Source organism: Enoplosus armatus, chromosome 4, assembly GCF_043641665.1.
Source record: "Enoplosus armatus isolate fEnoArm2 chromosome 4, fEnoArm2.hap1, whole genome shotgun sequence".
NCBI classification, from domain to species: Eukaryota; Metazoa; Chordata; class Actinopteri; order Centrarchiformes; family Enoplosidae; genus Enoplosus; species Enoplosus armatus.
Window position 1 is genome coordinate 19,002,067 of NC_092183.1, and position 27,622 is coordinate 19,029,688.

Sequence of the window (27,622 nt, forward strand, 5' to 3'; positions counted from 1 at the left end):
GGCAGGTAGTAGAGCGAGCAGTGTGGGGGTGAGTCATTCCCCAGCAGGCTGAGATGGAGTAGGAAAAGCTTTTTTTAAACACTTGACTGGAGCCGAGTGTGGTGTGCCATGTTTAAGGGTCATCTCAACCAGACCCCTTCTTTGTACTGGTGTCATCACTCCCCATTTCACACTGCCTGTCATTCTGGCATGCTGCGACTCAGTGTTTGAACAACATGGAGGCTCGTGATCTGACAGGTTGAACATGATGTTCTCGTGCATGACCGAATATAGAGAAAGTCAGTGAGCTCAGTGTATGGGTAATGAGCACATTTAGCTGCATTCATGTGTTCTTGCATGCAGGCAAGAAAGTAACAGAAAAGAACAGTTTAAAGACAGAATTATATTATGGAGTCAGTGAGCTCTATTTCCATACTGGCATAAGGCAGATTGATTCCCGCCAGTTGTGTCGGGAACAAGGTATTTTTTATTGGCCTTCATCTTTGGGTGAAGTGGAACAGCTAGGGACGTATTTATGCAGTGCGTTTGACAAAGTGTAATTTTGGCTTACAATTTGGCATATAATTGTACCTACACTTCCACTCACAAAGACCGTCTCATCCAGTCCTAGGGCACACAGGAACATCTATTCAAATGGATTTTTACAGTCGTAAGTGCCGTTTACCTGAAGGCAGCTGATATACTGCCTCATACATGATGAATTTATTGTTAATCAGAGACAAAGTTGGCATAGAAGGCTATTGTGGACAACGTATGACCTTGTTATGTCAAATGAAATGAAAAAGGCCCTTACACTCACTAAGAGCTGTGCATTGATCTCAGCATTTTATGCAGGTTTATGGCGATTGGTCTTCGACAAGGGTGCCAGTTTTGGATAGTGACTGAAAGAATGAGATCACAGAGAAAAGCAAAACTGAGATTTCTTTTTTTTGGAGGGCCATCGAATTGGCCGCTGCTACTTACTCACTGAGAGAAGTCAGTTGAGGTGATGTGGGCACCAAGCAAGACTGCCTTTTGGCTGCCTACCTCTGGAGGTGGTCCCGACATGACTGACTAGGAGGAGACACCGTGGTAGATCCAGGACACACTGATTTTTGGGTGTTCCCCAAGAGGAACTGGAGGAAGTTGCTGGCAGAAGAGAATGTGTGGGCCTCTCTGCTGCCCCTTTGCCACATCGACAATGTCCAGTGATTTGAAAATGGTTGGATGGATTGTATGGCCATTCGTGAAATGTATAGTGTTTTTGCAAGTGGGTCAGAGGAGAGCCATCCAGAGCGAGAAACAGCCAGTACTGACTGGTAATCCTTTAACACCCTTTAATAGAATGGGCAGTGAATGGGACTCACACAGCACAACTCTAATCTAATCTTCAACTCCCATGGCTTGTGCTCCACCAACAACCTGCACATATACTACATACCTCCTTGTCGGTGGTAGACATACCTCGTTCTGCCCTCCAAATAAATACATAAGAGAAAGAGAAAACTAATCCGACTTTGTTTAAAGGAGGTATGCTCAATGATTACACCCATTAATGATTACCACAATCTCTTAACAAAACTGAATCAATACACAACATGAAGTGAATGAAACAGCAGACAGGTTGTACTCAAAGTAATGCAATGTACGTGCCTATGACCTAATGTGCCTTAACAACCATTCCTCCACTGTGAGGAACTTCATTATGACTGGAAACAATTAGTGGGAGCAACGTATGTAATGGGCTCTCAGCTTCCAACAGCACAGTCAATAGCCTGGAAATGGAAACTCTGCTCTAATCACTAATGAGAAAATTGTGGAGGGGCAAGAGGGAGGGAGAGAGTCACTAGGGAATGGGGATAAGACGAAAATGCAGCTAGATACTAGTACAGTGAGCTGTATGATAAAGCAGTGTAATGTTAGACTATGAAATAAGAACTAAATCTCGCTTTCATCATCCCAACATAGATCCAAATCATAATCTGATTCACTGCTTATCAAAAAGGTAATCATCTGACTTATTACTCTTCATCTGATCGTGATCTCCCCATGAATAACTGATGCATTTACTGCCTGCTTTGTAATTGACCCAAGCCTGGGGAAGGGTGTGACGGAAATCACACTGGCAATCAGCGCGATAATGGATTAAGCCTATATCCATAACAGGGACCGGCTCCTAGCAGTGAAAATGAGCAGACAAAAACACAAGAGGGAGTGCTTCATAAAGCACACTCAGCACCTGTGGTAGAGGCTACAAAAGCTGCTGCTAATGCGTGCGGTTCACAGGAATTCCTCTGTGTTTCTGTTTTAATGACGGCCTAAACTCTATTTCCCTCCCTCCCATCTCGACAGAAATCAATGTTAAGGAAACACTCAAGTTTCCACCAAGCAATAGCAATTTCTGCCCAGACGGCTACATCGCAAAGAGGTGTTTCATGGTGGTAATGCCGTTGCACCACAGGCTATGATTGGACATTTAATAAGCAGCCCTGCGAAATAGCCCCGTGCTCTTCTGGGTTCCCCATACCTCCTCTCTCAACTATGGGGTTTATAAAACCAGCAGCCTCAACACACCAGTAAATTAAACTCTCTGCTTGTGGGACACAATCTAAAAAAACAGCTTCTTTGAAATCAATGCAATCATTATACCTTTTTATGGGCTCAATACATTTCTAACGCTGTGAAATGCTATGAAAATAAATGGCGGAGCTCGGGTCTGGTTAATTTACACGGCGCTTGGAGAGATGTGTTATTCGTATTGGTCTGACTCCCCTATACCTTCACATCCTGTTTCCCTAGCAATACCGTTGTGAATTATTGATGTTACCACCATGTCTCCCTCCCACCCCCAGTCCCTTACACACCAGCTCTCTGCAAGGATCTCCAAGCTTGACTGAGTCTCCTAAGAACAGACCGCACACAATCCCAGTGACAATATCCAATAAAGCAAAGCAGGGGGAGGGGCAAGATGCACCCTGACATTTAAATCAATTGCTTTCTTACAACAACTCTATGATATTTAATCCATCTTTATTACCACCTTCACTGCTGCGCCTAAAGCAACATACCAGTTTCTATCACAGTGCAGAGGAACAGCAACAACTAAATGGATCTCTCAATATCTGTTCTGGTATTTCAGCCCAGATGGCAAAAATGGCGTCTTAATATTAACATAGCTTCATGCTGTAATGCTCCTTGTGTTGAAATTCAAACGGGGAGATCTAGCTCAGGGTGTCAGTTGTTTGTTAATGTTTCATCCCGAGATCTCTATCTGCAAACAGTGTGTTTAACAGTGTGTGCAAAAGAAAAGGCACAGATGTGTTTGAATTCCCAAGGTCTCTGAATGCATGTTTTATCACTCTGCCTCAGAGAGGTTGTGGAGGGGGGGGGTCCTGCCACCCTGAGTAGAAAACGACAAAAGCTGCTGCTGCCTCTTCATGTAGTGGAGAGAAAATCAACAACAGAAATATAACAAACACATATTTATGCTATACAGTCAACTGTAATTAATACATGTTGCAGCTACTGGATGTAGTCTATTGGATTTATAATGCAAAAATAGTTTTTTTGCCTCTCATTAGTTGACAGTGACAACACATGTGAAATGGTCACCATTTTCCCTGAAATAGAATTGAAAGCCTGTATCTGACTCCAGTAGTTTTACCATGAATTACTGACACGTCCACTAATCCCTCCAGATCAAACAACATAATACAGGTCTGATCTTTCACGTTTAGGAAGATTCACACAGAGCAGTGAGACATGACAGGCTGGCTATGTCTACACGCAAAAAGAATTTATATCTAGTTTTGGATTAATGGATGTACTTGTACATGTCCATACAGCAACGAATAGGTTCAGTAAGTTTAGTTTTGAGAGCTTCTGGTAAAATGTCTTACTGTAGTCTCACTTCACAACAGTACTAAACCACTGAAACACGAGAATATATTTCTAAATCCTGAATTACATGTAGTGCTGGGTATCCTTTGTCACTTTTCAATACTGGTGTCAATACAATACAGTATTGGCAATAGTATTATACCAAAATTATACTTTATTCTTTAATCTAACCCTTACTTTGAGGAATATAAACATTTTTCTAGACATATAAGTAAAAAAGAGTACAAATCTGAATGTTTGATACCTACTCCTAATTATAAGTTGGACTATTATATACATGTGTGTACTGTAAAGCGTAATATCCTATTCACTGGTCTACTCAGGACAACTAGGACGTTCAATCAGTATCAAAAGCCTATGCAAACAGCTTAACCTGATTACCACTTTTATTAAAATGCAGCCAGTAGTCAGGTTACACCATGCGTGTAAATGTAACCAGTGAGAGATGAAGAGTCCAAAACAAAACCGTTGTCTATCGCTGTTTTCATTTATTATTCATACTTCTCTTTTTATGATGCTGTTAACCAAGGCAGTGAACAAAACATGGCCGGCATGCACACAGAAATAACTCATGTCTGCACTTTAATATTTGAAGAAGCTGAGACAAATTGTTCCCCAGTGCGAAAACCAATAGACAACATTAAGTAGTCTGCTTAAACAAAAAAATGGAAACGTCCTAATGGATGTGTTTTGTTATTGGTAAGTGGCAGTTGATTTATGCTGACAACTCTTGTCCGGTGTATATCGGCATCTATTCCCAGGTGGGCCTCAGTCTCGATAACCTCTCAGGCAGCCAGGCACTTCAACCAAATTGCTTAAGTAAATATCCAACAATATATATTGATCACAGATAAAAAATATGGACAAATTAAGTAATACCAGATTCCAGCGAAAAAAAGGACTGTAACAATGTTCAATGGCAGACAAAAATGCCTATATATCATGTGGAGCATCAAAACGTTGCTGATATCTGTGGTGTAAATTATCTTTATGATTAACCTTGCTCAGCAGAGGGCAGAACTTAATCCTGTGCTTGAATCCTCGCAGCGTAACACACAGCTTGCTATGTTGTCTGAGGTGTCAGAAAGTGCCTGGAGCGCATCGCTGGCAAGACGCAGAAGCCAGTTAACATTAAAACAGGTAAGGCACAAAGGGAAAATCAAAATGCTTCGTGTGCTGAAGCCCCTTGGCTGTCGAGGAAAAGCAATACCAGCCTCCAGCCTGGAATGACAAAATTAATAAATGGAGTTAAAGTTACAATCAGCGGGAGGGGTTAGTGCTGCAGTGACAGTCCCCGAAAGTGAGACAAAGAGAGGGAAGGTAAGATAAAGGAAGAGCAGAAAAGCACTAAAATGTCTGCAGCACATTAATTGTTCATGAGAAGGTGCGTACAGGCAAACAAAGCTGTGATGAATGGTCTCATTTGTGCAATGAGAAAGGCCCCGCCCAGCTTGTCTGCTACCCAGCTCCAGTCCCCTCTTTACTCAGGCTTATGCAAATATGGACCTCCATTAGCTGTGTTAACAGGTAACTGCTCGAAAGTGACCCCCATTGACCAGGCCGCCACAGCGAGGTGATGGATAGTCCACCAATACTGATTCAGGGTCAGTCAGGGCAGAGGGAGGTGACTTCATCCCTCTGAAAAATATGATAAACAACCAAGATCTTAAATTGCACAAATCTATCAATTTATCTTTTGTCCTGTACCTGACTTTTACTGTCTCACCTTCTCCCGTAGAATTACACACATGTAAACAAGAACACACACATAACCCCTTACAGACAAACTAGAGTGGGAAGCATGATTAAATTATAAAACATTAATGATGACGCCCTCGTCTCTTCCCCTATCCTCATACAGCAATGTCTCTGCAGGGCAAATTAGGGCCTCCTAATACTCCAGACCTAGTGGTTCGGCACCAGACGTGACCACATTAATAAGGGGAAATTAGACAAACACAGAGAGCTGTTTATTCGGGAAAAACATGCCCCGTGAGACCTCACTAGGGGAATAATGGGAATAGGACAGTCTGCATAATCAGATGGACAGACCGACAGACAGGCAGACAAACAGAAAGGTGTAGGAGACATAACATAATATGTAAAAAAGCATAAAGAAAGACGCCTTTGCTTTTACTCTCTGCTATGCACTCAATTACAAAAAAAAAAAAGCAATTATAGAAAAAATGAAAGGTAACTGGGCGGCCAGCTGTAGCAGTGATGACCACGCTCTCAGTGTGAGTTCTCTAAAAAGGAGACAGCTGTGAAATACAGCCAGGTCCCGGCCCTGCTTCTACCTCTAGATCTACTGATTAAAGTGCTTTAACGGATAAATGTGGTTGATGATGTACCAGAATGTTGTCTCATTTGAGTAAACAGAAAGGAATTTAATCAAGACAGGACAGAAATGAAGTCCAAACAAGAGAAAAATTACGAGAAAGCTCATAATCCCCAGGCATCTGTTTGCACAGCTACCTTCATGTATACTACTACTACATGCCATTTCAGTGCCGTGAGTTGGCGCTAGTGGTGGGGTGGAGCTTGCCGTCTTGTGAGCTGATGTCGCCAAGGGTCAGACTGACACCTGTGTTGTTGAATAATGCATGACCATGGAAAGGGTTTTTTATTTTTTTATAAAAAGGGCCGCCAAGGGAACTGCGAGAATGGAAATGCCACAAAAGCGGCAGAGAGGTCCTAATTAGTGCAACCCCCTACATGCCTGTAGCCCCCACAACAACAACAACACCATTGACACCACAGGAAATAGATATAGAACATGTATCACCGTCTCCACTAAGGACTGCGGTGTACAATCTATGGCATAAAAATGTGTGTCACACAGCCATGAAGCTAATAAGTCCTGTGTGCCCCGGCTCCACCAAATACTGAAACGTGTACAGTATGTTGCATATAGATGTGCACACAGGCCCACAAGGTTCATAAAGACACAAAGAAAATGGGGTTTACTGCACATTATTGCTACACCAAGATTCATTTACCTTTTTATTATAAGGAAAATTACTCCAGTGGCCAACTGAGCCTCCAGTTGTTTACCCAGAATAATATTTTCCTATGCCACCAGACAAATGGATTTACTGAAAGCAATATGGCATCTTGATATCCTAAATCATAAATAAATCTAATGGGCACATGGCATGAGCACACTGTTAACACAAAAGTCAAGTGGCTCTAAAACGAGTGTTACACTACCTGGATTAACATATCAACCTGCACAGTGTCTAGCAAACACGGTCTGCTTTTGGTGTATCTTCATAAAACAACAGAACAAGGAACATTGAAGAATCAGATTTTGCTCACATTTCATTGGTGTCATGTAAGAGTGACGTCTCTCTATAAAATGACATGGTTAGTACCATCTTTCTAATAATGTGTCATCTGAAAAATGAAATCTTTCTAACAGTGCGGTATCTCTTTCATCATCACCCCTGGTCCTCCTGGTACGTCTCACATCCTTCTCAGACTCTTTCAGCACAGGAAGTGTTTCTCCGTGAGTGACAGGAACAAGGCGTTGAGACGCTGTAATCCCGGTCCAGTTCTCCCCTCTGTCCCCTGAGGATTTGTGGAAGATGAGCCCGGGCCCAAAAGACACATCCACACACATACACACTCACACACACTCACAGACACACAAAATATCCCATCCCTCCTCATCCATGCCCTTATCACCAGCTTTGACCCCTCACCTCAACTCCAAAGTGAGACTCTTTATTAGTCTGCCACATCCAATAAAACCCACCTCATATAAAGAATGAAACCCACCCTCCCTTCCTGCCGTTGAAGGATCAGAGCAGAGGTGGAGACAGCTGTATCAGACGCTCTTCAGCCATATCATAGCCCATCGAGACGTACTGATAGCCAATCACCCAGCCAGTAACCAAGACAGTATTACTTGTGTTCACAAACAACTATATTTCCATGCAGTGATAGCCTTTCTCTGCCCAACCATGTTACTGCCCATGTAAAGAGGAAGTGGGGGGTAAAGACAAAAAAAATGGTGGTGTTGGCCCCCCCCCACCCCAGCACCAACTCGGACCCCGAGTTCAACATGCAACTCTACACAAAGCTATAACAAATATATCTGATTTAGGATTATGGTCAAAAATTTGGTCAAGAGCAGAATTAAGATGGAGACATAAATATCAAAAAGATATTAGCATATACAGAAAATGTTAATACCTTTACTCCCAAATGATGAAGCCAGTATCAGATAAAAATGCTCTAAAAGATATGATCTAGTTGCACTTTAACAAGACTGAGAGCGTACAGCCATGCTAACAGCTCCGCGTGGCTGTACTTAGGCTTAGCAATGCTTTGCGCTAAATGCTAATGCTAGCATGGAAACATGTTCACGATGACAATGCTATGTTTAGCACATATAATGTTTACCATGTTCACCATCTCAATTTAATGTGTTAGCATGCTAACATTTGCTATTTAGCACACAGAGGCTTTTAGGAATGTCAGTAGCTTCAGAGGTATGTGGTCATAAATCAAAGTATTGGATGGATTGAAAGTTTGACCTCATGATGCTGCTAGAGGAGACGCTAAGGGATCAACAAAGATACCGCAATTCATCCCAAGGGGAACATGACTATGTGTACTAAATTTCATGGCAATCCATCCAATAATAGACACAAAATGTCAACTGCATGGTGTCACTAGGGGAAAAGTACACTGGTACACGCATATTTATTATATATAAGTGAAGCTAAGTCGGTTTCTTCTATGCCTGCATGGGTTTTGTTCAACATTGAGACACACACACACACACACACACACACACACACACACACACACACACACACACACACACACACAGATGGATCACATTTTGCTCGTCATAATGGAACCGTCTCTGTGAAATGGCACCAAACGGTCCAGGGTATTGACCACAACAGGGCAGCAGAGATAAAGATGAGAAACGGCAGAGCAATCAAACAATGAGTTACGTTTCATCAAGGGAATAGGTCAACAATGATCAGAATGAGGGCAACGCAGCCAGAGCTGTTATCCCTGCCAGTATTGACAGAAAACTAGCCGTTTTAGCTGCAACAAAGCCGTAAGATTCAATTACCGTACGTCCACATCAGGTTTTCTATCAGAATATCACGACAACTATCACAAAAATGCTTTAGCCTGACAAACAGGTCAGAAAAAAAACAATTTAATTAAATGTGCCGAAAAGAACGTGAGTCCTACGACACTGAAACTTCCAAACAAGTATAAAATAAATTCATAACTCACTTCTACTTGTAATTACACGTCAGGCAATGTTGAGTCTCAGCAACAGGTGAAGGAGACAGTTTCATTATGATGTGGAACAGAGAAGAGTTTTTTCCACTATATTAACACATACTGTGAGCTCCAGAACTCTTTGTGGAGTGAATGGCAGTGAAATGAAAGGGGAAACTCTTAACACAACCTCTAGTGAATTATCAGTAGTGCTTCGCTTTGCATTGCTCAAAGGCTGTCTGCAGGATTTAGGGCACACAACTGACAACCTTTGACAATTCACCAAGGATGCTAGAATATTACAAATCAATATGCCTTACATTACTACCATACCATGTACAACACTAAAATACCAAAAACAATGAAGCACAGTGTGTGAAGGCAATATTCAGACGCATACTGTATCTCTCTATCGCCTGTACTGTCCTGCAGTGAGGGTGTGTTAACCTCTGCACACCTATCAGACTGTCCTCCCACCAGCCTCAATTGGCAATAAACATGCCTATTTATTCATCAAATGTGTCAGACAAAAGAGATTTTAATTCCCCTGGGGTCTCTGCACGGCCACATAAGCATCTTGTTTAATTATGCTTTGGTATAATATCAACTGCGCCAAGGACTTACAGAGGAATTAAAATGTCTATTCTTTTTTTCAGGAGCCAGACGGCTGACAGCCAGGTGTGCACAAAAACACATACACATAATGCTAAAAATAAAATCACATGAAATGCACATTGGCATATATACACATTAGCTTTTATGTATAATTTTAACCATAGTGCTAATATAGCAGCATCATATGTCACATTATGGAGCATGATATAGTGCATATTACATACATTTGCGGCCATATTTTGCCTGAAATGAAAACTGAATGTTTCCACAGACAGACCCCAATAATGTAATAGTGTTTAACCACAGACTTTGTAATGGTAAAATCCCATGTGGCATGAACGAATGTGTTGTGCCAAAAGTGTTGCTCGGGGGAAATGAGAGCTGTGGTGGTACTGCGGATGCAAATGTGTAATTACATGAAGTACGTAGATGAAATCGAAAGGAGACTGCATCATAAATAAACATGCCAATGCTTAGGGTAAATGCGTAATTTATTCTATTTATGAGTCAATGAAACTGTGGAAGTAATTAGAAACATTCTGATCCTCGATACATCAATATTTCATAATGATACTCAGTGCCTGTGTATCTGTAAACAAACTTTGGAAAGGCAGGGACATAAACTATCATAATATCAGATAAATAGTTTTACATTCCAGTGTGCTCACTGAAGATCAACATTGCAATTAAACCACATCAGCCTTTTAAACATGTCAGTGTACAACGCGTTACAGCAAGATGAGTCTTCATAATATCTCCCATAACGGCGTGTGTCATTGCAGGCGCAACTCATTATTTGACATGACTAACAACTGAGTCCTGAAGTTACATTGTTTTTCCGTGCGGTGTTAGATGCTGAACCATTATAGTCTATGTTTACATCAGTCTGGGCTTAACAAGTGAAGAGTAAAAATGCAGCTACAACCGTGAACCTGACAAATGAAAGAGGTCATTTCCGAGCTTTGTTGACAAACTTCCCAACCAGTTTCCTGTTTTCAGCTCATTGTTGGATATGAATTTCCCAAGGACTGTGTGCACTACGAAGGCTCTGACCTCATTTTCATATGGGTCACTTCGCACACGCTCTTTGATGTAACAGAGAATTTCATGTGGAGTGATTCAACCTCACACACTGCACTGTATCTTATCAAACCGAAACATTAAAACACAATGATGTTCAATGCAGGTGTTATTGAAGGGTGTTGCTGCTGCATAAAGAGCAGAAATGTTCTTCCTTGCTCTCACATCACCTGAGGTATTTCCGTCAAATGACAAATTCCTGGAAACATTTGATAGGAAGGGCAGTGGGTGAAATTCACACTGCTGCACAGTCACAATTAAAGTGATTGATTAGACTGCTCCACCTCTGCTCTCACAGAGTAAAAATAACTGCATTGCACTGGTTTCCTCCCAATAACCTGATTGGTGGGTTGTAACTCTTTACTTTACTTCTTACAACCTAATCACAATAGGTTGAAGCATCTGATTGATACTATTTAGTACCGTAAGTACAAGCACACACTGGCAACAGGGTATTACTCCAATTACATCTGTGTGGAGGTCTTGTGCAGCTACAAAGACTTGAACAAGCAAATCATGTTTCTTTAATAATATTCCTTTTACAGCTTTCAGATTGTCTTTCACAATCTTACATCATTTAACCAACATAGTTAGGTGCCAAGCGCTAATTAAGTAGCATTAATCAATAATAAACAGAAACGCTCGAGCAACGCCAGACCCCAATTACGGATGCAACAATTCTCCAAGCTTAATCTGACACATTTATTCCTGCAGTCTTTCAAATTAAGTTTTAACAAGCTTTGAATTACGGAAACCTATATAAATCACAAAACAATTGTTGTAACAGATGACTTAGTGTGATTTGATCAACATTAAAGAGTGTAGAGGATGAAGACGGGCACTCTTGACGTATGCACCTGCTCACAAACCTGTGTGTGAGGATTAAAATGGTAGTAGCACTTTAAGATCGATAAATAGGACTGATTGGAAAAGACCGAGCATACAGATGGACAGTGTAGAAGTTTCTATGGACGTTTTGAGTGTTTGACACTCAAAAGACGAATTTAATGAAACCCGGACGCTCTGCTGCGCCTGCAGGATGCCACCTGTGTAGATGTAGGTGGACATAATTGATGTTCACATCAGCGTCATTATCCTCCTCCCCCTCCTCTGGACAATTCTTTCAATTTTGGTAGTAACGACATAACATGTTTTTGTAAGTAAAAAAGGCATCAGTGTAACATGACATTTGCTGATTGTCAATGCGCTATTGACTGTTGACTCACCACCTGCTGATACGGTCCAGTGGGGAAACATTGTGACAATCGGATGTGGGAAGACAATTCAGCGTTGATTCCCTTGGTAATGATGCTTAACCTTTCATTTCTTTCAGCCATGACTAACGCAAGGTATCTATGTATCGAGCTAGACAGGAGAAACATTAACAGAATCACTCATTACGACATCACTCAAGTCATGTTTTCTTTTTTGTTCTCTGGTCTCTCTCACACAGGTACACATAAAATGTATTTTCCCTAAAATAAATGACTCTGCCTCTCTAATTAACCAAAATCATATAAAGTGATGGACACATTTCTGCACACTAATTTAAGATTACTTATTTGCTAGGTAATTATTATTAGGGTTAATAGTAATTACCTCCTGTAGAGCCGTTTTTCATCTGGATTTGCAGTAAACGAGGAGGATATCTGTATTTGGAGGTTTTATGTATTCAAGAATGTAGTGAACATTACAATATTTTGCCTTCAGCCTTATTTTCTGAAAGACATTGTGTGACTGCTGAAGCGCTGTCTGCCTCATATTTTTTAGCTGCCATCTCCTGTGTTCTCTGGATATGGATTATACAATTGTGGTTTTTTTGTTGTTGTGGGTTTGTTTTTTGTACCGTTTTTCTTTATACTTTATACTTTATACTTAACCCTTTCACCCTCATTCGCCAAAGTGGAAGATCCAAAACAACAGGGACAGAGGATTTTTTAACACAAAAAAAGTGGTTGCCAATAGGGACAACCAGACCAAATGAAGTGGCAGACAGTGGTCCAAATGTGGTATGCCCAGGGCAACTGGACAATTGCTAGTGATGGACATAGTCATTATGGTTAAGGAGCTGCTGTGACTCAGTGGTTAGTTCTAACAATCCATTGTGTTATGGTCGATAAACAGTGATCTTATTTGCATTATTTGTGCCGCCTTCTTGATTCCATTTGCATATGAAATGCACGCCCTGCCAACCTAACATCTGGAATTGCTGGATCTGCTTCGTTAGATATCAAAAGTGAGTGAGAAATTATGTTTTACAGTCATTTTGGTGAACTGATCCTTTGACGCCAGCCTCGGTGTGATGGTCAGAGAGAGGACTAGATATTGTGTGAAGATTATAGGCCAGGGGAATAAAGACAGAGCAGTCTACACTGCATCCTGTAGACCGGCAGGGATACATAACAACATTCTAACAACTAATCAGTCAATCTATCTAATCAGTCGTTACCTGGAACCAGAGAACTGATAGCTGTAGATACGTTTTCTATCAATCAACTAATCTATTAATCAACTAATCAACTCTATATCATGTGTATTGGTTAATCCATTCGGGCCTTTTTGTTTAATTCTGAGACAGACTTGGTACACATGCAAAGATCTACACTCAAGTGATCAGAATGCAGTAGAAGTGGTATTTCCATTAGCATATGTATCGCTACATAAACAGGTGCATACAACAGCAACCCCAGTTCCACACTTGCTTTGCATGTGAATGGGTTAACAAAAATGGGCTTAAATCATGATCTAATTGACTTTGAAAAAGGCATGATTGCGGGTTCCAGGAGGCGGGTTTGAGCCCCGCCAAGATCGTAGAGTTGCTACGCTTCTTTAAGGCAGCAATCTTAAAGACGTTCAATGACAGGAGCAGAATACAAGACGCTTCAAAGTATTTGCTATGTGGGAGGAGGCTCCCCCCACAGAAGATGGATGTGGGGGACGTCAGGTGGTTTGGGTGGCAAGAAAAGGAGAGTCAACACCACAGCATAAAGGTGGAGTAGAACAACCAATTCCCAACACACAATGAATTGCACTCTTGAAGGTAGTATTCAAGCACATGACCAGGCCAGATACTAGAAGACATTTACTGTGGGCTAAGAAACATCAGTAATATTGCCTGGTCTGACTAACCCCCCTTGGAACAGGGTCACCATGGTACACTCAGGGTGTACAGGTACAAGGGTCGAGGGGTTTGTCATACATACCTGTATAAATGTAAGGTTCGGTGCAGGATGTGTGATGGTTTTGAGGGCATTGAAACAGTCATACACTGGCTTCATCATTATATGTGTCAACTCCTCAGTGTCAGAGTATCCTGTATCATTATACTGGATCTAATCTATCCATTCATGGCCATCATGTTCTAAAGATGATGATACTTTCAGCTAGATAGTGTCCTTGTCAAGGTGCAAGAATCACTCCAGAATGATCTGAGGAATATTCAGGTGAAATGATATTAATGATCTGTCCACCACAATCCCAAGATACCAAGCCCGTTGAACACCATGGAGATTATTTCAGATGACGTAAACACTAAAAAGAGAGCAAAGCACCAATGTGTGCATAGTAAGATTCAACACTGACTGCCTCAATAAGAGAAGCTACAGGTTTCTCCACAACGATGTGTGCCAGCTAATATCAGGACCAAAGATTTATGTTGTCCAGCAACACACTCGAGTTGTGTTCGAGAACACGTGTGTGATTTGTAATGGCTGACTGGAACAGCTCAGCCTCTGGTCAAATACTGAGATTGTATCCATAACCAGGGAAGTCATTTGTCAGCTTTTGCACACATAAATACACCACCTGCATTCCATGATTTTTTAGCTAATACATCTCCCCAGGCATTTCCATTTTGCTGCTGCAGTTGTTGTTGCGGGTGCATTTCCCTATAAAACTCATTATGGAAAGAAAGAATTAGAGGGAAGTATCTAGGTAAGGCACAACAGTGCAGGCACTCAAACAGCTAATTGTAATAACCTGACACAAGTGAGTAATTTAGCTGCCTAAAAACGAGCCCTGAGATCTTGAAGGAGCACTTTAGAAGAATGAATTAGGCTGGAGGCCATTACACACCAAGACATTTAGACAGAAAAGGAAGATCCATCTTTCTCTGGGCTGGATTTGAATATTAAATGGTCCTGCTTACCGTTTTAGGAAAAAATCTGAGATTATCACAGAAGCAAGTTAACATAATATTGTGCATATTGCATTCTTTGTTCCAGACTGCCTTCCAAACATCCATTATTTATTAGAAATAATCTATCATTAATCATTTACGACATGCCAGTTGAGTCAGTAATTACAGAAAAATTGTGACCATGCAGCACTCACTTAATAGACAAAATTAGGTCATACTTAAACTAAAGCCTGATTACATTTCATGTTCTGGTTCCACATGAGCAACGTTGACAAATAGGGACTTTGTTTTTTGTTCATTGCCTCTGAATGAAACAGTGACAGATTTTAAGTGACATATTATTGAACAAATGTGTTCTATTAATGTGCACTGACATTTTACACTGGTGCATACTGTCATTTGCAAAGTAATGTGGCCTGTTTCTATTTGCAATAATGAGAAAAGATGTCCATAACACTCTTATTTCACTATGTGGAGTTTTTGACCAATAATGGAGCAATGTGGCTCCCCATATTGTGTATCGTACTTCACTAGCATGCACACAAGACCTAAATATGCTATTTCTGGCAGAGCTTCAAGACATTGCGGAGGTACAACAACCAAAGTAACACAGACTTAAAGCTGTGTATTTAGCTATATTCTGGTAAAACTATGACTGTTTCAAACATACTGAGATTACAGCCTGACAGCAGAGGAAAATATTATGCTGCAGAAGTCATCTGAGATGTTTGTGTAGACATTTAAATACATTGTTCTCTTGTTAAAAAAACTAAATGACTGAACTCAAGCAGACCACAGCTGCTGTTGTCCATACAGGCATATTTCAAAACTACAGGGGTGAGAGATACTACTGTGACAACATATATTTTGGGTGGAGCTAAACATACACACAATGCATTTTACTGCCTTATTTCAGGCCACTTAAACTGTGTAAAACTATTTTGTAATGTAGTACAACATAGTAACTACAGGTTTATCAAGAATAAAAGAATAATATTTCTTCTGTTTTAGTCGTATTCAAATAAGTCACACGGCGCTGGATGGATGACAGTAACAAAATGAAATGAAATACTGAGAACAGGAGATGAACAGAGAAGTAACCCAGAAAAAGGTTTGCCACACATCCGAATTCAGGTGTAGACCCATTTCTTTTTCATTTATTTCAAGTAAGAACTGATTTGATGCTGATTTTCTCAAACTACTGCTGTACTTCTTTCCAAAAATGCTAGTCAGCCACCTGGAAACAAAATTAGTGGCACCTTTACCCCTACCGATTTATTTCTCTGGGAGGAACCAGGGCATATGACTCATTCTGGGAAAGAGGTTACATCATGAATAGGTGCTGCATGAAACAGACCACAAGCTAAGAGAGGAACACTTTCCAATAAGGCGTAAGCACACACCAAACCTTGCACCTCCTTAAGGAGGTGAAAGATATAACAATATGACAATTCTTTATAGTGCTGTAATATTGGTGTGTATCTGACACAGCTGCTGGCACTGACACAAAAGAAAAATGAGAATGCACTAATCACCGAAAGTTCAGAGGTGAAGACAACCGGATCAGGAAGCAGATCAGTGTGTAAAAAAACTCCCAGCTCTGCTATTCATCTTGCCATGCTTATGCAGTGTATACTAATGGGCTTCTTGCAGGTTGCTCTCTGCTCTACCCCATTTCCCCAATGGGAGTGCTTCCTCCCTGCAGCAGAGCCAGGCTGTGCTAATTCTGGAGACATCCAGGTCTTGGGGCCCGAGCCTTGCCAAGTTCCCAGGTGGGAGGGGCCAGCACAATATGAGGCTGACAAGGAGATGAACCCCTGAAAGAAAAAAAGGAGCATCTGTACAACCCAAGGGGTTATGTGCTAGGAGCAGGGTGCAATTGTTTTCCTCATTTCCTCAGGCTTGTAAAGCTGATCCACTATCAGCGGCAGGCTGTTATGCCATGAGCATGGCAATGAGCTTGCTTTCTCTGGGCCTTTGACATTTCTTGCCATGTAATAGCAAGCAAAAAGCTATTAAGCTTGTAATCAATTGATGTATCTGGAGGGAAAAAGCATTCTGAGGACGCAGACATTCTCTAACATGATTGAAAGTTTCTTGTTTGAGGTGCTTACCCAGGCTTTGACACATTTAATTTCTTTTGGGACGAAGAGGCCACTGCATTTAATTTTCTGAATAGCTTATCTGCAAAATGGCATCACAAAAAAAGAAAGATTTATGCAAAACTAACACACACTAATAGTTCAGTACTGACCAAATTAGCCAGAACAAAAATACCCACGTATACACACACACACACACACACACATACACACACACACACACACACACACACACACACACACATTGAATTTGGATCCCAATATGGTCTAAGATCACGTAGCTGTGTGAGCTGGCCAATAGGTGTTGATAGGGTGTTGATAGGCCTGGCGGATTATAATCGGGGTGACATCAGCTCCCAGCTCTGACTCATCCATGCCCCCAGGACAGTCTAGAGACAGACAGCAGTGGGGTGAGAGTGAGGTCACCACACACACACACACACACATCAAACCACATTACATCATCCGACACTGAAAACCTATTTTTTTTGTGAACTTTGTGGGATCCGGCAAAGCACCGAAGATACATACAGTACAGAGCTTATGGTTACTGTAAAAGAGAAAAGATGGGCCAATTTTCGTTCTTTATGTGTGTGCGCCTGGTGTTTCTTAAAAGCAGATTGAATTTTACTAAACACTACAATTTGGTGGGGCGCCTGGGTGGCAGAGAGGAAAACCACTTGGCCACCATCACAGCAACCCGGGTAAGCAGGATTTGTAATAAGCTGTTCCAAATTGTCAGAAAAAAAAATAATGAACACATCAACAGTATATTGAGTTTGCAATTCTGGATATAAATTCTATCAGTCATATTACTGGCATAATTTACGTGTTGTGCCTGAGCTGTATTACTCACTGGCAATTCAACAGACACAGAAGCACATTGTAGAAAATGGTAATGTGCGTTGATTCTAACAGTGCATGTTGGATGTTGATGCGTTCAATTTTGAGTGAGTTATTAGGCTGAAAGAAGGGGATGTGATATTGGATGCATCCATCAGGTTCATATCAATGCAGTAGCTCAAATAAATGTGTGTTGCATATTACTGAATACCAGCACACTGGATGCAAAACATTAAACTAGAAAATCTCATGTTCACAAAGGAGCAAAACTCGGAGAGAGCGGCAAACAGACAACTGCAGCACAGGATTAGTTTCATCTCATCTGCGTAAAGAAGGATGACATAGCTGCCAAGAAGTGCTGTTGAAATCAAAACAGCAGACTCGTGTGTGAGTGTGGTCACTTTTCCCTCCATCATGGCCCGTGCATATGTGCAGCACTGCTTAGCCACAACGGCCTTCTAAAGGAAAAAGACAGAATTTAACTGCTCCCGCTCATTTCACAGATTTTCCAGACAAATAATTTCAGGTTTGTGCCCGCTAGCGCCAACCCTCTGTCCGTCCCGCTCTCTCTGGCCTATAATTACATGCCATTCATTTGATTTGTTCATTAGTTCAAGCCTCGGCTGGGTAGAAGCAAAACGGAACCCTCTTATTAGTGGTTCATGACTCTGCTCTCTCCATGGTGAGCACTGGCGCTACGGTGGAAAACAGCAGCGGGGCAGTGGGTGAGGGGAAACCTTGTTTTAACCCAAAGCACACGTCTTCATGAAGGGAGACGGCAGGGAATGCATACTGTCATGATAAGTGTATATCCATAAAACCTCAACAAAAACCATGATCAACAATCACTGAGATCACAGATAACAAAAACTGAAGGCATGAACCAACTTCTCTCAAATCAGAGTTATTCTAATCCACTGAACATAACAAGTCAATCATCATGCACAACAGCTTTATTAATACTCGAATCGGGGAGGATCTGGAACTAGGACAGCATACTAGATCTCCTAGGATCAAAGAGTTTACTTTGGATAAATTAATGTCTTGAAGTCATCAATCGTCCAATATATCAATAAATTTTCCTCGAACTCTATCCGGCTCATTTCTAACATTTGCTAAATGTAAATGATCAGTGTTTTGCTATTAATACAATTTTATGTTTTTTTTAAACATGTATGGAACTCCTCTCCTACGTCAGCCCCACCACTTAATCTTAAACAGTTTGAGCTCTTCTGAAAACTTCAGAAAGTCGCCTGTAATTACTTCTGACAATTACAATCACCAAATATGCCTCGTCTGTGAAGCGGGACATGCAGTTGTAGATGAGCTCCTGTGCCCCATTTTTTCACGACAACCCAATCATTTGCAAGCGTGAAAAGGCGAGAAGCATAACATCTGATTTGAGAATGCTATGTGGTGAGCAACTTTCTCTGCACAATATTATAATGAGTCTCTAACTGCAGGCATTCATATTTTATAACTATCTATTCATTACTACGGGCAGGTATGCAGGTTTACCACATCATGCTAATCATAAATATGCATCAAGAGATATTATTATAAATATTCACTGATACATAGCATGGCCCCAATATACATATAGGTCAGAATTCTACATTTATTTTTTATTTTGTCTCATTTATATTTATATTTTTTTTATTTAAATTCGTTCAAGTAGTTATTGAGGAAATACATGGGCTCTACGCTGTCAGCAGTGTTTATATTCTGATTGCATTATTGTCACTGACATCTAAAACCGCACAGGAGGAAACAGGGAAGACAGAAAATGAAGGCTGAGGCTGATGGCCGTTAGTTTTGTTTAGGCCCAAAAATTGGAATTAAAAATTCTGACCTGATTATGGCACTAGAGGAAAAGCCAGGAGATCACCAAAGTCAGCAGGATACATTGTGAGGGAACCATGAATGTCTGCGCAAGATTCGGTGCCATATATATTCCACAGGCTCAGCGAAACCTTTGACCTGCTGGTGGCGCTAGAGGAAAGGTCAGGGATTCATCCCCTGGAGACCATAAATGTCTGCACCAACTCTCAAGGCAATCCATCTCATAGTAGCTGCTAGCACGGCTCAAAAGCATGTAGACTGGTTGACGGCTTTAACTTTGAAAGACAGCGAAAACAATATAAAAGAAGACGAACTCTACCCTGAAAACACAGAAATGATTGTCAGTGTTATCATTAAAACAAACAGGCGACCTAAAACATGTTCTCTGCTCTACAAATACGAAAACACACATATTTTAGCCCGCTCACAGTAGCGTCACTGTGCGGGTTTCAGTGCTTTATTCAGCATGTATCAAATCAATAGGACAGGTCACTAAGAAGTTATGAGATAAATATTTCAGATGGTGCGAATGAAAGCAAGAAGAAAGGTACGAGAGCTATGCCACTCTCCACACGACATCAAAAGCCGGGTCCTTTATTCTTTACACACACCGAGATCAGATGAGAGCTGGTTTAACGGACTGTCATACCAACAGGGGAGCATTACACCCCAGTGGTTTTCATCCACATGAAAAGCAGAGCGCCGCTGAGATTGGCAAAGGATGAGGTCTTCAAATGACACACACAATTCTTTTTCTTCCTCTTCCACATACAGTAACAGCAACAGCCAGTGTCATCACCCGGCACTGCAGGAAAAAGAAGCTTCATGCCTCATCGGGGTGTCAGCATCCACTCCTTGCACAATTACTGGATATACTGCCGCTGTAATTAAAGTCCCCTTTCAGCACTCCACACACCATGACCTTTTCCAATACAAACACTCATTGTCTCAGTTAAGCCCAAGGCCTCTCCACTGGGAGTAAATGGACATTTTTATATTGGTGAAAAAGAAAAATGTATGCAAGTAATGGCATCCACTGGAATAAAATGTGTTATAGCTTCATCTGGGAAACGAGGCTTGATGGGTTTTAACCATCATCATGAGGGTGTCGCAGCAACTTTGGCAATAAACATTTGAGGAGACAGAATACCCTTGATAGGCACCATCATAACCTATAATCAGAAGATATGCAAATGGCAGAGATGTTTCCCCTGACACTGCAGTGCCAGTCGTCTTTTGGTTCCCTGGGAACTCTCCTGTCAGCACTCACGCAGGAGAATGGGAGTGATGGCAGAAAGGGCTGTTTGTTTAACATGTCACTGGAACAGCCGTGTTGAGAGGGAGGGACCAGATGGAGGCGCAGAATAGACAGGGAATCCATCTAGAGAGGGTATTGTCCTCTCAGTCACCGGTATATGCCTAAAAAGCACTTGCAGTGCAACACAGAATCACAAAATACTCACTGGAAAACGATCTTACACAAATGGTACACAATTATGTCTATCAAAAAGTGCTGGCTTAAGTTTGAGAGTTTACCGCAGTATCATTTCTTTTGTACCTAAAAAATTAATCATGCACATAAAAGAAGCTTGATTATATACCCCCCCCCCCCCATTTCTCCCAGTTTCCCTCCCAGACTGGCTCGTGGAGACAAAATGTGAACAGACACACACAAGTGTGCGCCCCTTGTCTATGAAATGACACCCTATTTTGCTCTCATTTAAGCTTTTTATATTCAGTAAGAGGGTGAGGTACAAAGGGCCTAAAGCTGTCTTGGGTCATTAAACCACACATTTTCTTTCTTCTTTCAGAATGTGTTTTCTGGCACTTACAGCAGGGAAAGCTGACAGATTAGACAGGGGGTTCCTTCACAGGCTGGCTGTGGGCTTCAGGAAGGTGGGCTGCTCGCTGGTGCTTGGGGCAGCAAAACCCATGCCTGTCACTGTTTGACGGGCCAATCCAGAAATGCAGTCATAGGGAGGTATGATTGATGATATTACGTACTCACACAGGATCTGAATGCCAGCACACTCCTGAGATTTAATCCCTGTTCCTTCATCAAACATCCAGGCGAAACAGATGGACTATACCACGCCAAACCTCTCTTTCCCCGAGGCCAACGCCATAAGTGTCAAGACCACCATTACTAATCAATCCTTTGAGGTAGCACTAACTGAATACAGGAGTTGTAACACGTATCACTGTCCATTCATATCCACTAGAGCACATTGATCTAAAATGATCAAACTTTAAAGATCAAAATTTAATTTGAGCTAAATTGCAATTTCTCTTCTGACGTATCAGAGAAAAAACTGGAAGATGGATTTATTGTGACCTTGGCCTCCACCTGTACATTAATCACGCGTACATAAATTCTGCATGTGGTGGCTGTGTTGATACATCTTTAAACACATTTCTACATTTAAATGAAAGCCAGCCATGATGAACATTTAGCTTTCCTTGAACCCACTGAATGATAGAAAGAAAGCTTCTTGGAAATGAAATAGCTTGAACGCCTTTTTGTCCTGCACAGACAAAATGCTTTCTTTAACAGCCGTCCTGTTTGACAAGTCTGACCCCTAGTGGTGATTTAAGTAACTTCACTTAAAACACGAGCATGCAACCCGCTGTATAATTGTCAATACCACCAACACATTAATCCCTTTGTCTCCTGTTACAGAGTAAAACACAAGGGTCAGGCTATACATCGACACGAGTCAGCTAACACACACACACACACACACACACACACACACACACTTCAGCATGAGAGTCAAAGCTGTCAGGCAGTAAATCCAAGAATAAGCAGAGCTACACTGCCTAGATTAAGCCAACCATCCCCCAGTCAGACCACAAAGAGTTCATTGTACTTGGATAGCATATAAAGCGGAGAAAGGAGAGTGATTTTGGCAGCGATTTTCAATTATAGTTTGGTTTCACTGGCCTCAGAGAGTTATGAAATCTCTCCCGAAGGAGCGAGATGTCCTGTCTGTTAATGCTCAGACGCTACAGAGGGAGAAGTGACAACAAGGAGGGAAGACTATTGTTGTACAATTGGTAATCTTAAATGGCACAGAAAAAGCAGTGTACTGAAACATCTAAAAAAAATATATAAATCTAAAATAAATAAAACAGCTGGACAGCAACTGTATAATCAAGAACAGAAATATGAAGAACTACAGTAAACAATGGTATGAAACAATGCTGGAAGGACATTCATTCAGGAGAATTGTACTATTCTTTTACTATTGAAAAGTCCATGTGCTATGGGACAATGCAGCAAGCACACAACATTATCTATGTAATAAAAAGTGACAGCTCTCACTGCAATGACACAATTTTACAGTGGAGGAAACCTACCTGAGCCTCCGCAGATACACGACCTCAGATCAAAGAAGAGGTGGCCGCTGATGCATCATTGGTAGCGACAAATTATCATCAATACCACTCTACCACATTATCATCAATCTCTCTCTCGAAAGACAAAAGTATCTCTCCATGCTAAATCATGAAATCAATGCATTTCTATCACTGAGAGGAATTGGTGTCCCAGTGATCTCTGCGGCTGAGTAATGTGAAATCTATCGCGGGTTAGTCCACATGGCCAGGACAAGATCAAAGACGAGACCCCAGAAAACTTTGTATTGATCAGCAGCCACAAGGATGCAACCGAGGAGTGGAAATGTGAGTGGGATTTGAAACACTTTGAATTGAAGATAAATCATCTAATATTTGTGAGAAACAAACAAATGGTACAAAATAATTTCTAGTGGAGCACTGATACCACTACTGTACTGTTATTACCTACTATAATGACAAAATGTCACTTTTGTCAACAACACCTTTCACAAAAAACAGTCAGTTTTCATTAAACATATTTCACACATTTCAAAAACAGCATGTCCCCATTTCAATCTATGCGGCTAAATCCTGATAATTACATTTCAAATTGGCAATGATATGGACATCAGAGCCCCCAAATTAGATTGATGTTTGAGATTTACAAACAATTCTTGGCAATGACACTTGAGAAAAGCCAATTTTTGTTTTTTTTACAGGGTGCAAAACTCTTTCCTTCTTCCTCACGTTGTCCCACTGTTGCAACAAAAGATCTACAATTTGAGTTTATCCGTAGTTTAAGGTCTTGAGGCACACTTACCTTGGGCCACTTGGGATTGAGCTCACAAGCTTTTTCAGCGTCTTCCAGTGCCGCCTGGTGTTGTCCCAGTTTGAGAAGCGCTGCTGAGCGGTTACTATACAGGATGCAGTTCTGTGGGTCAGCTTGCAAGGCATTAGTGTACAAATGAACGGCCGCCTGAAAGTCTCCCCGCTGACATGCTTCGTTGCTCTGCTGCACTTTCTCCATGAACTCTGCTTTGCTGAGACCATACCTGGCCCCTCCGTCTCCAGAAACACACCGGATAGGTCGGCCCGCTGTCCGAGAGCTGAAGATTGAAAACTGGAGAAATGGACAGAGAGGAGTGAGAGAGCTATGATCAGTCTAACTGAGACATGTCATCACGCTTGACTGACAGGGATGCCCTTGAGCGTCAAACTCGATAACAAACTAAATACACAGTAGTTAGAACATGCAGCTAAAATGTGAAGTGTGAATATGAAGCAGGGCGTTTCTGAAACAGTGTGTGACAAAGCATGTATGCCAAATTGTTAGTGTCATTTGTTCCACCTGTGCTTTTCCTGTTATGACAAGTCAATGTCATAACAGGGAGGATATGATCCATATAGTTATGGTTATGTCTCAAAATAAAAAATGACATAGTTACAGATACGCATGACACTGAGAGCATATGAAGTCCACTGGAAATCCCATTCTGAATTATTAAATAATAATAATGTAAGACTAAATGAACAATCAGGACCTAAAATTAAAAATAATCCTTATAATAATAAGATATTTTGAATTGCTCTGCAAGCAAAGCTTTTGTCGGAATAAAGACAGTGAAATAGCTGCTCTGTCTTCTGACCTCTGACAGACCTGCACATCTGTACAGCGCATGTAACATCGTTTAGCTTTCAGTTGTTGTTAAAGCCATAGCAAGGTTAATTGAATAATGGCACTTTTGACAGATCCATCAAGGTTAAAAATAGTTGAGGTCTTTAGCACATAAGGTTTTACCCTTTTTACGTCCTGTAAGTTCAAAGTAAAGCCCAAAATCTATTCTGATGTTCACAGCCTGATACATAAGCTGTTATTCTTCTATGCAGCAGTTTAGACACACAATAATAGCGTTAAGTTCAACCTAGTCACAAAGACATCTTCATTGCACTGATAAAATCTCCAACCACCAACAAGATAATCCCTGCCTGAGAGTGAGGCCATCGGCATTAATGTGGGATTGAATTGATTATTGCACTCATTAATATTAAACTTGTTACACTCCTGAAGCAACCGGCAGGCAAACCATCTGAATGCAAGACCAATTATCATATTGACTCAAGTCTTACTGTAACTGCGTCCAACCAATACAGGCTGATTGATTAAGCAGATCAGTGCCGCATCCATTTAACACGGACGGTTTGCTGAGTATTACTGAATCATGAAATTTATCTCGGGTCGACTGTTTTTAAGGCCAGCTGCCATTATACCTCTTTCTCACCACACCTCCTCAGACTGAATTCTGGGATAGGGCAGGCTTGGTAATTACTTCCAGAGGCCCAGGGAGTAGAAGCAGCAGACATGAGCGCTTTGGGTATCAAGTAGATTCAAGATCAAGTTGCAGTGCCGTATCAATCAGTTGCTCTCTTGTACCCTTTCACCTCCGTCTTTTCTTGTTCCTCTCTGTATGATAACCTTTAACTTATCTTTTTCAACTCATCATAACATGGAAAGGATCGACTTCCTCCTCCACCGTGGCTGGACCAGTGTTTTACATTGTACCTTTAACAGCCAATTCAACACCTGTAGATTGGTAAAAGATCAATTATGCCGCAACAACACCAGCAGATAAGGTAAACCAGTGGGTTGTGTGCACGGGGGTTTTAAAACAAGTGTTCACTGCAGGGTTTGTTGCTGTATGTCCCATGGAGAGGCAACCCATCACTCAGACACACACACACAAACAGGCCGGGGGAGTGACATTCACACCACAACTGACAGAGAAGCATCTACTATACATATGTGCTCCCAGGGCCCAGCGGTGCATGCAGGTTTCCCCTTCAGACAAACACGCCACCAGCTGATTTCAGCAGGTCAGCAGAGCCAGAGAGAAGGGAACTAATCAGAGTGATTTTACAGGAGGGTCCACTGTGAGTCCACTGCCTCATCTGCCTGCTGTATGTGGGCAGCACTGGGCAGGAAGGGTGGAGAGAGAGAGAGATAATGAGAGCCTACACCAATACAGATGACACCCTACCCACTTAATCATAAGGAGACAGAGATTAACTCAACTCTCCAAAGGCAAACATAGTCTGGAGTGCCCGTACTCACAGCTTTGTTGGGGGAATTATGTGGATTCACTCATGGCAATACACACAAACTTACTGCCACTGCGGGATCTGGGCAACGCAGGCTTCTCCGTTCATGCGAAAACAAAATAAGTGTGCAAGTATTTTGTAATCTGTATAGTCTTCTATTGACTGTTTAAATCACATTCATGTTGGCCATTGTCTGCGCCGGGAGAGCCCACACATCCTCCGTGCAGCACAGTACAGTATGCATGACTGGAAAATCGATAGACGTCTTTTACGAGGTTTTCGCAGGAATGGTCATTTGGTATTTCCTGTGCAGGGCGCGAGGTAGAAAGTGTTACTCAGGGGGCAATAAAACGCACACAGCTACGCACAAAAATGGCAGCCAGCGTGACAGTGTGTAAAGTAGTTCGTTTTTAATCTATTTACCTTTTCTTTCAGAGTCGCTTGCTTCTCCATCCTTGTCTGACTGCTTCGGTTTGTGCGACGGCTCGTCGCTCTCATCCCATCACGCTCCGTCTGGACTTATTATCGACCGTTTGTGCATCAAGAGGCGTTCAAAAGTCCGCCGAAAAGTCCGCGTCGTGGCGCAAGTGTCGATTCATTTGCGAGGAAAACCCGCAAAGTCTGAGCCGTGTGGCGTTCAGGAGAAACTTTTTCTCAGGGAAAGTGCGCCATGTTGTCAAACCTTTTTTCCTTTTTTTTTGCTTGTCTTTTTTCCCCCTGTTGCCATAGCGGACTTCTGAGCGCTGTGCGGAGGGAGGCATGGAGGTCTGCGGGAGCCCGAGTCAGGAAAAGAAAAGTACAATTAACGAATGCACCTCTCGGCTATGCCTGGTTTGGTTTTTAGACGTGTTACAAACCATCACAAAGTGGAATTCAAAGCAAATGTTGGTCAACTTTCAGCTCGCAGGCGTTCATAGACTCTGTAAGGGCTGGGGGGAAGGTGGGCACCTCTCTTGTTGGTGCCCCACCTGGGCAGAGTGATGCCACCTTCATGACATGTTGCTCAACAACAACAACAACAAATCGCTCCAAATACATAACACAGCAAATTCAAGTACCTAAGTAATATAGGCTGTTTAAGTGAGGTGACTGCAAGGCTAGCAGTGATGCTAACCATCTAGGAATAATGCATGAACACTCATTCTGCAGACATTGCATGAATGCAGCACAATTTAGGCTGATTTTGGTCACAAACACACACACACACACACCTTAAAGCTGCATATATTTTTAGATAAACAATGGCTCAAATGACTGTGTAATGTGAATGCTGTTGCCCCTGGTGACGAACCCACAGAGAATTCGGCTCTGCAGTTCCCCTCAGCTCTAAGGACCGTTTTAGCGTGTTTTAGCTCAGTTTTGTTTCCATCCCACAAACTCCACCCTCATCAAACTCTTTTCCAGCTGCTGCAATCAGCCGTGCACCCAACAGCCA

General features: G+C 41.7%; 1 protein-coding gene across 1 annotated transcript in view; it reads right to left on the reverse strand.

The window, feature by feature from the left end:
- LOC139284293 (tetratricopeptide repeat protein 28-like) overlaps nucleotides 1–26,640 on the reverse strand; it is a 154,636-nt gene extending 127,996 nt beyond the window's left edge. Inside the window, exons 1-2 of the mRNA XM_070904515.1 lie at nucleotides 26,611–26,640; nucleotides 23,912–24,211 (exon numbers count right to left, since the gene is read on the reverse strand). Coding sequence (XP_070760616.1) covers nucleotides 23,912–24,211; nucleotides 26,611–26,640 — 330 coding nt within the window. The remainder of the gene's footprint in view (nucleotides 1–23,911; nucleotides 24,212–26,610) is intronic.
- Nucleotides 26,641–27,622: the final 982 nt, after the last annotated feature.